This window comes from Lepidochelys kempii, chromosome 2, assembly GCF_965140285.1.
Source record: "Lepidochelys kempii isolate rLepKem1 chromosome 2, rLepKem1.hap1, whole genome shotgun sequence".
NCBI lineage: Eukaryota > Metazoa > Chordata > Testudines > Cheloniidae > Lepidochelys > Lepidochelys kempii.
The window spans coordinates 42,935,994-42,954,753 of NC_136381.1; the positions used below are offsets into that span (position 1 = coordinate 42,935,994).

Here is an 18,760-nt window from a genome sequence, read left to right on the forward strand (position 1 = left end):
CGTTTTCAAACTCTTATTTCTCTGCCTCTTAGATGTGCAGATATCTAAGGGCCCGAGCACCTCAACAGAGCCCCAAGCTTTATTAAACTCAATTCCACATTTTCACTATGCTTCAGCATTTTTTAGATGGAGCAATTTAAGTGACTGGTTAGATACATATGAAATTTGCCTTAGTCAATGAGTTATTTGTATGTAACAACTTAAAAGAAAAGCCATATTTGATGTTCCCCCTCAAGATAGGGCTTTCATCTTACAGAGGTAACGTTGTTTAAATGCAGACACCTTAGTTAAATTCTATTTAAAACCATACAAACATAAGATGTCCTCTTTCCTTCATCTTTACCGTTCCAGCAAGGGAACCAGAAATTATTTTAGATCTTCTATAAGTGTCTTTATACATTATCACTTACAAGAGCTCTAAGGTTCACAATCTGAACTCAGCTAAACATGTATTTCTTTAATATGATCTCTGAAATTTGAGATGCTGGATCTGTTCTCTCTTTGATAAATAAAACTGATTGAGAGCCTAGGAGGATAGTTGCTCCAGGCACTGGCTCCAGTTGTTTCAAGTCAACATTAAGAATATATCAGATAAACAGCAATTGTAGCCTACTGCAAGTGAATAACTGGAAATATACAATATGAAGTGAAGAGATCTACTGCATGTACTAACTGCTAAAACAGCTTTTTAGACAGGTTGGCTCAAAGGCAAAAAATTAGTAGATATTCTCCAATTTATTTTTACAAGAGATGTCATTTACTGTTTTTGTTTCAAAATGAATCATCTACCACCACTTTTAGGAGTGAACAAAATTCAGTATCACTGGCTAGGAAAACTCAAGTATTTTCTAGCAAATACCTAGCCAACAAGAGGTATTACTTCAAAAAGCATATGGACATGGACTTTTTCAAAGTGACCCCATTTATGATACTCCAACTTAGAAAAGTAACATATTAGAGTGCAGAATGGATAAAAATCCATGGCTTTTTAAATAAAAACTTGATTTTTTAACATTTAAAACTGTTTTTCTTATTTAAATGATTTAGATAATGACAGAGAGTACACTTATAAAGTTTGTGGACAATACCAAGCTGAGAGGGGTTGCAAGTGCTTTGGAGGATAGGATTAAAATTCAAAATGATCTAGATAAACTGGAGAAATGGTCTGAAGTAAACAGGATGAAATTCAATAAAGACAAAAGCAAAGTACTCCACTTAAGGAGGAACAAATCAGTTGCACACATACAAAATGGGAAATGACTGCCTAGAAAGGAATACTGCAGAAAGGGATCTGGTAGTCACAGTGGTTCACAGGCTAAATATGAGTCAACAGTGTAACACTGTTGCAAAAAAAAAAAAAAAACAAACCCAACATACTGGGATGTATTAGCAGGAGTGTTGTAAGCAAGATACGAGAAATAATTCTTCTTTACTCCATGCTGATTAGGCCTCAACTGGAGTACTGTGTTCAGTTCTGGGCACCACATTTCAGGAAAGATGTGGACAAACTGGAGAAAGTCCAGAGAAGAGCAACAAAAATGATTAAATGTCTAGAAAACGACCTATGACGGAAGATTAAACAAACCCAATTTTTTCAATCTGGAGAAGAGAAGACTGAGAGGGGACATAAGTTTTCAAGTATATAAAAGGTTGTTACAAGGAGGAGGAGGGAAAACTATTATTCTCCTTAACCTCTAAGAATAGGACAAGAAGCAATGGTCTGAAATTGCAGGAAGGGTAGTTTATGTTGGACATTAGGAAAAACTTCCTAACTGTGAGGGTAGTTAAGCACTGGAATAAATTGCCCTGGGAGATTGCAGAATCTCCATCACTGGACAATTTTAATAGCAGGTTAGACAAACACATGTCAGGGATAGTCTAGATCAGTGGCTCTCAACCTTTCCAGACTACTATACCCCTTTCAGGAGTCTGATTTGTCTTTTGTACCCCAAGTTTCACTTAATTTAAAACAGACCTAAAAATACAAAAGTGCCATAGCACACTATTACTGAAAAAATCCTTACTCTCTCATTTTTACCATATTATAAAATAAATCATTGGAATATAAATATTGTACTTACATTTCAGTATATTGTAGATAGAGGAGTGTAAATAAGTCATTGTATGAAATTTTAGTTTGTACTGTCTTAGCTAATACTTTTAATGTAGCTTGTTAAATCTAGATGAGTTGATGTGCCCCTTGGAAGACCTCTGTGTACCCCTGGTGGAGAACCACTAATACTTCATCATGCCATGAGTGTATGGGACTGGACTACATGACCTTTTCAGGTCTCTTCCAGTCCTATGATTCTATACATTAAATAGAAGTTTATTTTTAAACAATATTTAAAATTTGAAATTGACAACCTATGAAATTGACAACCTAAACTTATTAAATTATAATCATTTAAATTATATATAAAAATATTTAGCCGCTCATGTTTGCTGCCAATTTTTAAAGAAAGTCAAACCACTGAACTCATTGGAACCAGAGTTGGTTGACGTACTAAAACAGCATTTGATAGCACTACCTCTTCTGCTGGTGCTCAGTTCAATGACTATTTCATTCAAAGTTCAGACACCAATTGGAAGTTGAAAAGCAGGAAAGCTTTTTTTCTTCTTCCAATCTATAAATAAAAACTAGGTGAGAGGATGAGATCTACTAGTTCTAAAATCTCGGTGGTGGTTATGACCAGGATCAGTTGAACTCACTAACTACTAGGGCTGTCGCGCGCTTAAAAAAAATAATCGCGATTAATCGCACTATTAAACAATACAATACCATTTATTAAAATATTTGTGGATGTTTTCTACATTTTCAAAAATATTGATTTCAATTACAACACAGAATACAAAGTGTAGCGTGCTCACTTTATATTTTTGATTGCAAGTATTTGCACTGTAAAAAAAATTGTATTTTTCAATTCACCTAATACAAGTACTGTAATGCAATCTCTTTATCATGAAAGTTGAACTTACAAATGTAGAATTATGTACAAAAAAACTGCATTCAAAAATAAAACAATGTAAAATTTTAGAGCCTGAAAGTCCACTCAGTTCTACTACTTATTCAGCCAATCACTAAGACAATTGCAGGAGATAATGCTGCCCACTTCTTGTTTACAGTATCACCTGAAAGTGGGAACAGGTGTTCGCATGGCACTGTTGTAGCCAGTGTTGCAAGATATTTACCTGACAAATGCACTAAAGATTCATATGTCCCTTCATGCTTCAACCACCATTCCAGTGGACATGTGTCCATGATGGGTTCTGCTCAACAACAATCCAAAGCAATGCAGACCAATGCATGTTCATTTTCATCATCTGGGTCAGATCCCACCAGCAGAAGGCTGATTTTCTTTTTTGGTGGTTCGGGTTCTGTAGTTTCGCATCGGAGTGTTGCTCTTTTAAGACTTCTGAAAGCATGCTCCACACCTCATCCCTCTCAGATTTTGGAAGGCACTTCAGATTCTTAAACCTTGGGTCAGTTAGAAATCTCACACTGGTACTTTCTTTACATTTTGTGAAATCTACAGTGAAAGTGTTCTTAAAATGAAGACGTGCTGGGTCATCATCCGAGATTGCTAGAACGTGAAATATATGGCAGAATGTGGGTAAAACAGAGCAGGAGACATACAATTCTCCCCACCCCCCATGGAGTTCAGTCACAAATTTAATTAACGTATTATTTTTTTTAAATGAGCATCATCAGCAAGGAAGCACATCTTCTGGAACGGTGGCTGAAGCATGAAGGGACATATGATTGTTTAGCATATCTGGCACGTAAATACCTTGCAATGGCAGCTACAAAAGTGCCATGCAAATGCCTGTTCTCACTTTCTGGTGAGATTGTAAATAAGGCGGCGGCAGCATGATCTCCCGTAAATGTAAACAAACTTGTTTGTCTTAGCAATTGGCTGAACAAGAAGTAGGACTGCGTGGACTTGTAGGCTCTGAAGTTTTACATTGTTTTGTTTTTGAGTGCAGTTATGTAACAAAAAAAAAAACCTACATTTGTAAGTTGCACTTTTATGACAAAGAGATTGCACTACAGTACTTGTATGAGGTGAACTGACAAATACTATTTCTTTTACCATTTTTACAGTGCAAATATTTGTAATAAAAAATAATATACACTTTGATTTCAATTACAACACAGAATACAATGTATATGAAAATGTAGAAAAACATCCAAAATATGTAATAAATTTAAATTGGTATTCTATTGTTTAACGGTGCAATTTAAACTGCGATTAATTTTTTTGAGTTTATCGTGAGTTAACTGCAATTAATCACCACCCCTATTACTTCCTTAGTTTAATAAATCAGTTTTAAATGTAAAAATGTATTGATAAATTTTCTCTTCTGTATCCAGCACTTAAGGTTTTTTTAAAATTAAAATGAGATTTTTGTGCATTAATTGAATCCATCCATAGCTTGACACAAAATCATAAGTAAATATTAATCTAATTCTAGTAAATAAAAAAGTGCATAGTTCACCATTTTCTAACAATATAAAAATTGAGAATCTGAGTAAATGTGTGTTAAACTATATAATTCCTTAAAAAAAAATATGTATAGATACAGTGTATCCTCCTGGTTAGCAAAAAAGCAACAAGTTTAATTATATTTAGTTGCAAATCAACATATTTTAATCATTAACAACTAACAAGAGTCAACCTTTCTTTAGGAAAATACCTGAAGAGTACAAATGCAAAACATGACTACAATCTATTTAAATCAAGGCTTCCTGATATAAATTATTAAAATTGATTTAAACCACCGATTTAAATCAGTGCACCCTGCTGTGTTCATTTCTTGCTTAGTCTTATTTTTAATGTGAATCTAGTTAACTACATAAATCATTTATGAATCCACATTCTGCCTATTCTGATTTCTCTCAATTTTGATCCCCTGTATTACTTGCTCCCCACCAATTTATTAGATTTAGCCACTTCTGAAACTGAACCTACTTGCATTTAATTTACTTAAGGCAGGAAAATAAAGTATGCTATTACCGTGGCCTGGTCTACACTACAAACTTAGGTCAATGAAAGCAGCATTAAGTGGATCTAATAATGTACCTGTCTACACTACCGAGTCCCTTCCGCCGACCTAAGTTACCTGTAAAGTTGACTTCTGTACTGCACCTCTGCGAGAGGTGTAGTGCTTGATTCGACATCCACGGGTCAACCTGGGGATAGTGTAGACACTATGTTGTGTAATTTGAATTAAGTGGCCTCCAGGAGGTGTCCCACAGTGCTCCGCTGTGACTGCTCTGGAGAGCACTTTCAACTTCACTGCACAGCAACCAGGATACACAGGAAATAGCCCCTCTCCTGTTAAAGCCCTGGGAACTTTTGAATTTTAATTTCTTGTCTGATCAGCGTAGAGAGCTCCACTACCCATGTTTACCATGCTACTGCTGTACCCTCTGTCACTCTTGAAGGCCTGTAGTTAAAGAAGAATTAACACATACAGGTTTGAAGCTACACCATATATTTGTAAGTAAAATACGTAGATTTGACCGAAAACAAGATTACAAGTCACGTATTGAGCCCTTTGAATAATCTGAAAGTACAAGACAATTTATACCCATTAAAAAAATTATTTGAAACACCACAATGGAATATGCATATTACCAAAACATTTTTATGTTCTCTAAGAGCTTTGACTGTATACATTAGTTTCAGATGAAACAATGATTTTTCCCCTTTTAGATGTCAGTTTGGTTACAGCTTCAGGAATCAGTGCAGCATGGTACAAATTTTGTTAACAGGTAATGATGGATTCGGGTAGGTGCAAGAACATTCTGCAGAAATAACTTAGGAAGAAATGTAAATGTTTCCTCCCAGAAAAAAAATAAAAGTGCTGAAGACATATGTGCAACTTACAAACATACTGGAAAGATATACAAAGGATGGAATTCTGAAACAAGACAAGTGAATATTAATCTTGTACCACAGCTTAAGAAAAGAAAACTAAATTATACTGTTAATCATTAGCACAGATATTTACACAAAGTCTATGAATTAGGTTTCTATAGAAAAACTAAGCTAATTAAATTTAGCCTCCATTTCTGAAACAGAAATATTATTGCATAAGCACAAAGGTAAGATTTGTTGCCTGAAAATACTCTCTCAGAACAGAACATTTTTTCTCAGTTCTGCAAGTCATTGTTTCCTATGACTCAAGGTATGAGTACACTGATTTATTTCAGCAATCCTTTTAAGCACACTCCCCCATTTATTGCTTATCAGGTAATATTAAAGAGTGCCCCTGTTCCGTAGAACCTAATTACAGAAAGTGTTTTCCCCCTTTCAATGTTTATTTTAAAGCACATCAAATTTTTTACTTCCATGCTTTTCAAAGAAAATAGCAACTCTTTGTTCAATTTAAAATTACAGCAATTCTTATGTTAATTGCACTCTTTAGCTAGTTAGATACTGAATTGAGAATTATTGCTTTACATTGTAATTTTGCTAAAAACAGAGTTACAATGTACAGATTGGGAGACTAGTGCAATATGCAGCATTGACTGTTTATTCAATAAATACTTTTAACCCAATTATTGCCAGCCAAGGCAAACAGTGCAGAAATTGTCACTTAATAAACATCTATATATAAATTTAACAATCATGTTTCTTTTATAAAATCAGTTGCTACTATATTCCCATACAATTATTTCAGAGGTTTTTTCACATAAAAATTGACTATTATAAAAATAAAGAAATGTCAACATGTTTAGGACTTTACAAATCTTCACAAAACTAACTTTTACATTTATATAGGAATATCACGCTTCTGTAGAAAAGAACTTGATAAAAGTAAAGTGAACTCTGTTAGAGACATTTTCTGCACTGACCATTTCGTAACTTCGTTACAGTTTTCTTGGTCATGAGTGTGTGTATATATATATATATATACACACACACACATATGTTTAAAAGAAAATAATCTGCATTCCACTTTTAACTTGAGGTCTGTTGTGTATAAAGAAGAGCCATTTTTCCAAATGTGTTCACAGATTGTTGGTCAGAAATTTTTCACACTAGCTTATTTAAAAATAAATTCCAATCTTTACCTAAAAATACCTCCCGCTAATGTGAAATAAACAAATTAGTGTCATATTGGGAAGCAATTCAGAACAACTTAATACATTTCAGGAACAAAATGTTACTTAAACCACCAGTCAAAATTTAACAATGCAATTGCCAATTACTATTTCTGATACCTATAAAATATAAAAATGTAAGAAATCTTAAAACTATTTTGAAGAGAAATGAGATTGTATAACCATGTGGAGAAGATCACACTAAATTTATCCACCAGAGATAATGACCCTGTAATTCGATGCATGCAAGTGAGCCTCTACAACTTCTGTGGAAGCCCACTCAAGTTTGTGGGAATTTGCATGTGTACCAGTGGACTGCCCTCACAGATTAGGTTACATGATTGGGGCCATAGTCACTCACTGCATTGGTGTGAATACATTAATGCACTTTCCAAAACCTTATTTTACCACAGCAATTATTTTCAATAGCACCATCAATTCTCAGATATCTGTGCCATGCAAATCCAGATAGTATGCAACAGGTTTGTTTCTTCCCGAAACAGCACAATCATTACAAGGCACTGCTGGTCATAAATAAATGCAAAACAATTTTTTCCCTAAATTCGTGACATTTGAAGTATGAATATATGTTACGAAATGTCAATTCAATTTATCATTACATAACATGGTTAGAAAAAGCTAATAATTTGATGGAATTAACCAAAATATATTTATCATAGTTTCATGCATGTTTATTATTTTCCCATATAAAAAACAGAAATGATAAAGTATCACTATCAAACAATGTAGCATGGTTGTTAAATAACAAAGAAAGCTACGCTGAATTTTCCAATCTTCAACAACAAGTCTACTCTAGACATAACTCAAGTATAAAAAGTTGGAAAATTTTCTGATATATTTGCAACAGTCTATCCCTGCAGAAGAGTGAAAAGCCTATTGTCTAGAGCATTCATATTGAGGCACATTGTAATTGAAGATACTCAGGCAAATTTTATGGCTAGGATAGAATTTCAGAGGAGTCTAGCTACAGGTTTCCCCAAAAGCAGCTCTTTATGGTTCAAAACACCAATTACAACGCCTGAAAACAGAATTTGGTCCTTAGTCACTGCTATCATCATCGTCGTCATCATCGGATACGTCATTTAAAGGGAACTTAGGTGACTGGTTGTAAGAGTCTGATCTAGTGGGCTGACAAGTAGTCATCTCCCCAGCAGAAAGAAGATCATAACAGAAGTCACAAATCCGCACAGGCTTGGATGACTGACTGGGAAGAAGAAACCTCTTTTCAGAGCAGGGTCCGCATACAACAAAGCCACATTTGCGACAGTGGTGACGACGATTGACAGGTGTAAATTTTGCTTTCTGACAACGCATACAAACAGTAGCTTCTGAGTCAGGTACCCAGACAGCTGCATGTTCATTACTGGGTGTCTTCCCACTTTTGGAAAGCAAATCAGAAACACATTTATTTATGTGGCTCATCCATTCAGACTTCTCTGTTGCAGTGGCAGCATAAACGGCAAAAGATTTTGTTGGTGTCTTGATAAGCCACCCATTCCGTAAGTCCCCCTCATCTTGGATGGAATCAATAGTGACATTTTCCAGTGGAATTATGTGCTGTTTATTGTATTTTTTCTTCTGGATAACAATGTTGCCATAGACAAGAATATCATTGAATAAGAAAAACTGTCTTGCTTTAGGTTTCTTCCTACACAGCTTTGTTAACACTCCTTCTCCAATCAGAACACGACCAGGAATGGTCAAAGGTTGACCAGCTGCTCCAAAACAATTTTCCACTATACTTATTCGTCTAGTATTTGCTTCACTGTTTGCCAAACGATCCACCATCTTTTACAGGTATCCTAAAACAAAAATTAATATTTTGTTAGAAGACAACTGATTCACAAAAGCATTCTATAGTCAAATAATTTAGTAAAACAAATTACTTGAAACAGCTAATAAGACTGATGGCTCTGGGCACTGCTAACTGATGGCACTTTTTTATTCAAATCCTGCTCAGGTCAGTAACAATTAAAAGTTTCTATCAACGGATGACTTTTTAGCAGTCTATTTGAAAGAAAGTTAATCTGTCTAGTTCTCAATGGACAGGCGTCCATAACACAGAAACCACCACCATAAATGACACCAAAAGCAACCTTGTTGATAATATTAGGAGACAGGGTAGGTGACTGAATTACCCTCCTTCTCCCTAGAGGTTGTCCCTTCTCCAGGTATGGATAAATGCCCATTGGTAGACCAGCATAGAAAGACTTGCACAGCCACTCCTGAGCTGTACCTGTTCTCTAGACTATATTTCTGAATGTCTGTCACTATTCGCAAGCTCTAACATTCACAAGTTTGACACAACTGATGGTTTGTTTAGAAACTGAGTTAACACTAACAGGATCACCACAGGACACACTAGCATAAAAACTGTTAATACAGCTAGCCATTATCTTAATTCTTAAGTGTATCTAGCATTGTTATATGTATAGTATATAAGGTGTATATAGTATCTTACACGTATATATAATATTGCTAAGTTTCACTGTACATACATTTCAGTCATGGGCTGAAAATTCTACACGTGCCTACTCCTCACTGTGAAGTTTTTCTTGGCGAGGATAGGTTTCTAAACAATTATCAATTTCCACAGAATTGAAGAGCTCAAAAATGTTTCTAGCCTTTATAGTTGCACAGATATAGTTGTTTTTCAAATATGAACAAAAACAAAACTGTTGCAATGGTGTTTTCATGCATCTGCAGATAGTTTTTCAGTGCTTCTGTTGTTCAGAGCTTTGCCAACAGGCAGAAAAAAGGAAGTGAAAGACTGATTAGCTTCACAGTTGCTATTCAAAACCTTAAAGTCCACAGTAAACTTTCAAGAATTATGTCTTTTTGCTGATGCTTGGGAGAGATCTTAACAAAAGCAAGTATTCGAGTTCTATACAGAGAAGACCTACCTCCTCAAAACAGGCGGAGAGTGAAGACCTGTTTTCCTCCCACCTTTCCTCACAACAAAGAGGCACTGAAGGGGGAGAACAGAAAGCCCCTCTTCTCTTTCAGCTGCTAAAAGGTGGTTGGGTAGAAGTTTATGGACACCAACTAGCCAGAGAGTAATATAAAAAAATGGAGCCCCACTTCCCTAAATTGGGCTCAAAGACAGTATACCAGCAGAAGTCTTAGCTTCTGTGGGCTGGGCTTTTCACCAGAGTACTACTCCTGGTTCTCAAGGGCAGCGGGGCACTCATACTACAGCAACAAGCTCCAGAGGAAGCCAATAAATAAAAGGTACATGACAAGAGAGGTTTCTTAGGTTTTGTTTACATTTGTCACAGGCTTTTTTAATCCCTCAGTGAGCCATTTATGAGGTTTAAACACTGCAGTAACTGCTCTTATGGCATCTCTGGGCTAGTCTATACTAGCATCGCTACAGCTTCTGGTGAGGATGTTCTCTGGCCACAGGAGAGAGCTCTTCTGTCAGCATAATAAACCCACCTCCCCGAGAGGCGGTAGCTATGTCAGCAGAAGCAGCTCTCTCACCGACATAGTGCTGTCCACACCAGCACTTAGGTTGATGTAACTTGTGTCGCTCAGGGGACGGCTTATTCACATCCCGACTAACCTGCGGTGTAGACAACTCCTTAGTTCCTGGATAGTGGAACTCCTACAATTCCACTGTATCTCACATTATTTTGAGCCCATAAATGCTTGAGACATTAAAATGAAATATTTCAGTACCTGTTTAAATTGTCCTAGTTGGGTAAACTTGAATAAACAAAAAGTGAAGAATTATTCATATTCAAAGAATCCAAACATCCTGCCTGAATTACTGTGTGGCATGCACCTATACTCCACAAAGACCATTCTTGTTCAGTATTAAATTCCACCTACAGTTATTCATTTTAGCCACACCACCCAGATATACGTTCCACTAGATGTCCTAAATCTAAGGAGTAAGTACACCTCTAACTATCACAAGAAGAATTCAAAATGTAACTCATGTTTCAAACTAAGTAATCAGCATTACAACTGTCAGCATGAAGATCATTTACTTTCTAGAGAAGTAGTAGCAACAATAAGTAATAGGATTGTTTGCTGCCTGACACTACCTTGCTTGCTGCCTGACTATACCCTGCCTGACAGCTAGTATTGGGGAGGTGATGCAAATGAGGTTTGACAATAAATCTGTTATGATTGTTAGCTGCTGTTTGAGGATCAAAATCACTAGTCCAGATTGTTGACTGTTGAAGAACAGGATAAATTTCTTGTTTGTGTAAGAGTTAGTTGTGTAACCACTCTTGCTTAATGGTATGCTTGTAATAAGCAGCCTTTTGTGAATGATTAGATGCCAAAGCTGAGGCATGTTCATTCCAGCAGCCATTTATAATTAAATTTACAAAGCAACAGAAGTTAGTCACAGATTTGGTCCAAAAGGTATCTACTGAGTTCACAGACAAACATTACTAAAAGCATACAGCCAATTGGGCACAAAATAAACTATGAAAATATATAGAACAAAACTTGATTCTTCTATACATTTCACAGTTTGTGCCCAGGTGGCTGCATGCTTTTACTAACCCACTGAAGAACACGGCATAGCTTCCCTGATCCGATCCAGAAAGAGTAAAGCAGATCTGTAAAAAGTACTTTGTTCAGCAAATTTTTGGGGTAAAAGTTTAGTAGGATAGCTTCAAGGTGAGTCGAAGAGAAAATTCTAACCAGGGTAATTAAAGATAAAAAACAATTTAAGATGTATGGGTTCCAGTGACTCCACCTATAGCTTGTTATTAAACCACAAGTTACTGGGCTCAGTGCAGGAAGTTTTATGGCCTGTGTTATGCAGGGCAGCAGACTAGCTCTGGTGCCGCTTTGAGTTGGCATGTCCTGGTTTGTGGGAAGCAGCTTGCTTCTGATGAGCTGGCCCAAACAACTCTCTAACCTCTCTAAGTGGGAGGGTTCAAGAAAGCCTCCAAGCTCATTCCAACTCAAAATGGCACCAGGCCATGCCATAACAGATGCAAAACCTGCCGACATATGTCCACCGCTACAATGATCAACACCCCCACAAAAGACCTTTCAAGATCCATGGGTGCTACTTATGCCTATTGCAACATGTGGTGAGCCTCATCCAGTGCACTAGAGGCCCCAGCAACAACTAAGTGGGTGAAACCAAACAATCACTACACTCTTGATTGAATTTACATAGGAAAATGATAAAAGACAAACACCACATCACCTGTGGGTGAACACTTCACAAAGCGATCACTCTATATCTGGCCTACAGTCCTCATCCTCAAAGAAAACTTTCAAAAGACAACCCTGGAAGCTTACATTCATACTCTGATAGACGCTATCCACTAACTCCCTGTTTTTGTCCTGTGACTGGAGATGTGTTAACAAGACGCTCTACCTTCAATGGTCTCTTACAATGTGAACAAACTACTTATGCTGAACAGTCTTTTCCACCTTGCATTTTGTTGTGACATGCAGCCAACTTCTACAGGTTTTAAGAACTCATTCAAAACATTTCTAACCTTTACAGTCAAGAATTTTCCTAACATGAAGCGATGTAGGGGGAATCTACAGACAGATATCTTCAATGTCTCTGATACTGCTAAGAGCTTTCACAGGAAGAAGCAGACTGAAAACAAGACAGTGGTTTCTTGAAGCCTTCCATAAGTGCCAAATACAACCTTTTGGGCTTGTCTATAGTTAAGAATTATATCATATTAAACCATGACCTTGAGCAGTCTTGAGAATTAAAAACGTTGTGACAATTTAGCACTCAGTAATGTTAAACAGAAGGACCCCCATTTTCACCAAATGCTAAGCAGCGTTTAAGTGTTGTGTCAATTTCTAAATGTTGTCCAGGTCATGCTCTAACCGGATGCAATTTCTCTGTAAATTTACAGGTGAAAGCCAACTTAACATAACCTGTTTATAACAGATATAAAAAAAGTGTCCACAAACAAAAGTCACTGGTTTAACTAAGGGCTTGTCTACACTGGCACTTTACAGTGCAGCAACTTTCTCACTCAGGAGTGTGAAAAAACACACCCCTGAGCACTGCAAGTTTCAGCACTGTAACGTGCCAGTGTAGACAGTGCACCAGTGTTAGGAGCCACGCTCCCAGCGCTGGTAGCTACACCCCTCGTGGAGATTTTTTTTTTTAGAGCTCTCTCCCAGCGCTATGCCGCAACTACACAAGCCACACTAAAAGACATGCCCTAAGATGATTTAAGTTAAACCAGCCCAACTTCAGGGCATGGCTATACTTGCAGATGTAGAGCACGTCGAGTTAAACCAGCCTTCGTAGAGTGCAGTAGGGAAAGCGCTGCAATCTGTCCACACTGACAACTACAAGCGCACTGGCATGGCCACATTAGCAGCTCTTGCAATGGCCACAGAGAGCAGTACATTGTGGTAGCTATCCCAGCATGCAAGTGGCTGCAACACGCTTTTCAAATGGGGGTGGGGTGGAATGGAGTGTGACAGGAAGTGTGTTGTGTGTATATGGGGGGAAGAGAGAGTGGGTTTTTGGGGGGCTGATAGCATGTCAGCATGCTGTCTTGTAAGTTCAGACAGCTGCAGATCCCTCCCCGGCTCTCTCTCACACACAGCATTCCACACTAATGGCTTGCTTTGTCTCGGAGCAGATAAGCACGATGGCTGTCAGAAACGGAACTTTCAAAGGGCATATCCGCATTCCTGCAGCAATTCCAAAACAATGACAACAGTGGCCACTTGACTTAAGGGGATGATGGGACATTTCCGGAGAGTGATCAGAGCGAAGTAATGCACCCCGTTCACACTGATGCCTGGGCGTTTCAGCCAAGGCACACCAAGCGCTAATCTTCTCGCGGAGGTGGAGTACCAGGAGCGCTCTAGCTGTGGAGTCAGAGCACTCTACCTGCCTTGCCAGTGTGGACGGGGAGTGAGTGGGCTGCTTTAATGCGCTCTAACTCGCAAGTGTAGCCAAGCGCTTAGATAACACCAAAGACAGATAAAGAGTCCCCATAGTTAATACGCCACAAGTGACACAAAGGGAAACAAAACAACACTTACAAGCCTCCTGCAGAGAGGCAGAGTTCCCAGCCAGTACAGAGCCTTCATATTCAGTTGCTATGCTTCCCTCCATATAGCTTCTGGGGGTGGGGGTAGGGGGAGTGTTGGGGGCTGAAAGGAATGCACATGCTGCATTCCAGCTATTCCCATCACTACAGCTGGTTGCTAATTCTCAACTTCTCTTTAGCTCCCTCTTCTGGATTGTCCCAAATCACTCTGTGGGGATGGGGAGCCATCCTGTGTTCCCACAAGACCTATCCTACCCTCCATGAAGCTCCCACAGTCCAGCAGGGAAGCAGGCATTCAAACAACCAGAGTTGTTCTTTCCTCTGCAATCGCACAGAAGGCCAACAGGGAGCTCAGAACACTCCCAGCTCATGCCAGGCAACATAACAAATGAAATTCAATGCAAAGTAATGTACATTGGAGGGAAAATTTTATCATCTTAGGGTATTATAAATTACTATGACCTCAGGAAAGGGACAGAGGCATCATAGTACCAAGCTCAACAAAGACCTCTGCTCAGTGTGCAACTGTAGTTAAAAAAAAAAACAAAAAAAAAACATTAAGTTGCAAAAAGAATGGGATGGTGAATAATATGGAGAAGGCTTTTATATAAGTCAATGGTGGGGTCTCATCTGGAATCCTATGTGCAATACTGGTCACTCAATCTCAAAAAAGGATATTGCAGAACTACCAGGGGTTCAAAGAAGGTTTACAAAAACAATGGAGGGCAAGGAAAAAAAACGCAAGACCAAAAGGATTGGAATGTTACTTTGGAAGGGAGATGTAGATATGAAAAGTATATAAAATAATGAATGGTATAAAGAGACAGTTCTCCCCATTTCAAACACAAAAATAAGGATATATAAATTAAATTAAAAGACTGGAAATTAAAACCAATAAAAGGAAATACTTTTTCATACAATGTATAATAAATCTGTGGAATTCGCTGCCACAAGAAGTTGTTGAGGCCAAGAACTTTCAAGATTAAAAACGGATTGGATAATTTTATGGGTATCAAGAATATCCATAAAAGTCATAATCAAAGTGTTGCATAAGAGATATTAAACCTTATGCTTCAGGTCTTAAGCCAATATCCAACTATGAAAGAAGAGGATCAAACCTGATGTGGAGTACAGATTATCACATATCTACCTACTCTGGGGTTCTTACACCTTCCTCTTAAGCATTTGAAGTTGGCCACTACAGAAGAGAAATGCTAGACTAGATGGACCTGGGCTCTGATCAAGGATGGAAAGTCCTATGTTCTTGGGGAAGTAGTGGAGACAGTTGGACATGGTACCACCAACTTCTTTCCACAGCAACAGGGATGATTAAAATACTTCAGTTTAAAATTTGCAGTTTAAAACTTTCATAATCAAATAAATTTTATTAAGAGTCCCTGTGGTGGATCAAAATGTTGAGCCTCAAGCAAGACAGGCGAGACAGCTGTTTAAATATCTCATGTATAAACTTGGTTTGTAATTCATTTCATGCTCCAACGCTTGGGACTCTTCACCTTTAATTCAACTGATCTACATTTGCAACTTTAATTAAAGCTTTTCGTGGGAATTCAAGCAAGAGGCCAAGTATACCAAAACAAAAAGCAAGTTTGTCTAGAGAATCAGTTGACAAGTGATACTAAATGCACCATAATACATAAATCAAGATAAACAGGAGTACTAGTGTGTTAGCCATCACATTATATGAAAAATGGCTCAATATACTGAATACAATAGAATTAAAGGCAGAAGTTCTGTTGCTGTGAAAGTCAAGGAACATTTTGAATCTTGACATACTGTGTTTATCATAGTCCAAACCAATTCTTATCTACAACAGTACTCTGAGCCATCGTAGCATTTCACTATATTCTTACCTTGGTGCAATAATGTTGCTCTTGAACAACATACTATAAATAATCCCTTCAACAGGGAAAAAAAAGGCAATGTATTTTAAATCTCTTTAGAAAATACTCTAAGTCATTCAGACTTACAGATCTATTTTTATTTTACAAAATGACTGGCCACAAATTCTGCATAATTCAAACCTCCTCTCTTGCTCCTAACCCATATGGTAACAATTACTGAACACAAATGCAATCAACCCACATTTTGCTACGCATCCATTCCTGAACACTCCTGTGAAACAAGTACTCCATACTAGCACTAGCTGAATTCACTGTACATGATTACTCCTGGGGGAATTATGTGCTACTGCATATGCACAGAACTTATGTCCCTCACAGATTTCTTTGTTTCCACCCCCGAAAAAATGACTTTCTGATGAGGAAGCAAAGGAAAGCCACAAGAGCAATCATGTGACCCTCCTCAGCAGTATGTATCGGGTGCCCAGAGCAGCTGGCAGAGAGGTAAATCATTGTGGGGCAGGGGTTGGGACTGGGGAAGACCCAGCTGGTGGTTCCTACCCTCTGCTGGGCTCAGCTGCTAGTCCCAGCTGGGCTGAAGAGGATGGGACTTCCTCTTCCCCTACACATCATTTGGGGCTGTGTAAGACCCACCTCCAGATTTCTCCCCCAGCAGTAGCAAGCTCTGCAAACCCCTGCCTCACCCCTGGTGCTTCCTGCACCCATCACTCCTCAGTTGCAAGGGGAGGGATCACTGTACAGGGAGCTGCTCCCCCATCTACCCAACCCCTGTGCATCCAGACCCCCTCGTACTCAGATCCTCCTGCCGAGCCTCATGCCCCCACTTCTGCACCCTCCCTGACAAGTCCCACTCCGCCTGCACCTGGACCACCCCAACGAGCCACCCAAAGCCAGATCCCCAAACTACTGAGCCCTAACCACCTTCACCTGGACCCCCCTGCAGAGTCCCATTACCGCTGCACCCAAAACCCCGCAACAAGCCCCTGTGATTTCAGGTCCCCCACTGAGCCGCCCCACACAGAACCCTCTCAATTCACACTAAACCCGTCCACACTTGGATCCTGCCTTGCTGAGCCTGCCTGTCCATACCTGGTGCACCTGGCACAGAGGGGCAGGCCCCTAGGGTGTTTCTGGGGCAGGCCCAGTCCTTGTGCTGTGTCACGATTGGGTGAAGCCTCACCGCTGAGTCCGTGTCCTGGGGAGGGGGGAAGCTGCACAGTGATCTCCCACCTCTGTGCAGCCAGTGGCCTATGCTCCCCAATGCCATGCTGGAGCCTCCACATTTATCTGACAAATAACATTTGCTGAATTTTGCAGAAGGCTCTCAGTGGTAACATGATGAGACAATAACACTGATTTTACTTGATGCTCCTTGAGTGCATTAAGTCAATTACCTCCTCCCTACAGGCCTTTTTGAAGAATGTAAAATAGATAAATTATTAACAGACTGCAAAAATACTTTATCAGATCTTCACACACACCTTTTAAGACCATTTCTAATTGAAGATTCTGAGCAAAGGCTTCATATTATTGAGGTTACTTGTATTATTATGACTTCTTTAAGTTAGTATCTTGCTGTAATATGTAAATTTCACTACATTAAACACTACACAACAAGCTACATGGTCTCTGTGTATATAATGTCTTCTGCAGTTTCCACGGTATGCATCCGATGAAGTGAGCTGTAGCTCACGAAAGCTCATGCTCAAATAAATTGGTTAGTCTCTAAGGTGCCACAAGTCCTCCTTTTCTTTTTGCGAATACAGACTAACACGGCTGTTACTCTGAAACATATGATTTAAGCAGTTCCCCCTCTTTACACACATTAGATTTCATACAGAAATTTGAGTTCAATAATAACTGAACTGCGAACCATTGCTGCTTTTGTGCCGCAAGATAGCTTTGATAGCTACTATATACTAGAACTTAGTATTTTCATTTCTCCATCTCAATGTCCCAAAAGGTTAAATCAGTCAATTAAACAGGCAACAAATATTGTCAATATAGTGCATGTTCATCCTTAAGTATACATTTAAACAAGAAATTGAAGTTTAATTCTGTCAAGCAAGAGTCAAAAACAAATAGCAGAAAACTCAGGCTTGTCTCTCTATTGATCTATATAGCATCCTGCTGTTTAACGTCTGGTTTTAGCCTTAACTCTAATTTGCTGATAGTCACGATGGCCATTTCTACATTAGCATTTTCATAAAGCCTCCTACCACTGTATTACCATCTTTGCAGCTCTCTAGGAGCCATACTCAGGCTGTATCTACAATTAACAGTTGGGGGTGGTGGGAATGATGAAGAACAAGGATATTGTATCCTGACAATTGAAGCTGCACACAGCTCTGCACAGAGCATTTCTTTATCTTGGCCCCAATGTACTGTGAGTCATGAATGGAGTAACAAAAGGCAAAGAGATTTAATTTGAACTCTTTGGTAATCTTACTACATTGCCAATTCTCCAATTCCTCCTTACTTCCTGCCCTGGTCAAGGAAAACTCTTCCTATTCTATTTCAGGGCCCTTCCACAAGCTATCCAGTGCTCTCCATTTATATCCCTGCTTTAATGAGCTCCTGGCCACCCCCAATTTTGGTTGCCTTAGCCCTGGTCTACACTACGAGTTTAGGTCGAATTTAGCAGCATTAGATCGATTTAACCCCACACCCGTCCACACGATGAAGCCATTTACTTCAACTTAAAGGGCTCTTAAAATCGATTTCTGTAC

General features: G+C 38.6%; 1 protein-coding gene across 4 annotated transcripts in view; it reads right to left on the minus strand.

Annotated features, from left to right (window-relative positions):
- Positions 1-3,201: 3,201 nt before the first annotated feature.
- The window catches only part of PLEKHF2 (pleckstrin homology and FYVE domain containing 2), a 49,194-nt gene continuing 33,635 nt past the window's right edge, over positions 3,202-18,760 (minus strand). For all 4 annotated transcript variants that reach the window (XM_073330529.2, XM_073330527.2, XM_073330526.2 and 1 more), the window contains one exon: positions 3,202-8,937. In XM_073330529.2, the coding sequence (XP_073186630.1) occupies positions 8,174-8,923 (750 nt within the window). In that variant the 5' untranslated portion in view covers positions 8,924-8,937 and the 3' untranslated portion in view covers positions 3,202-8,173. The remainder of the gene's footprint in view (positions 8,938-18,760) is intronic.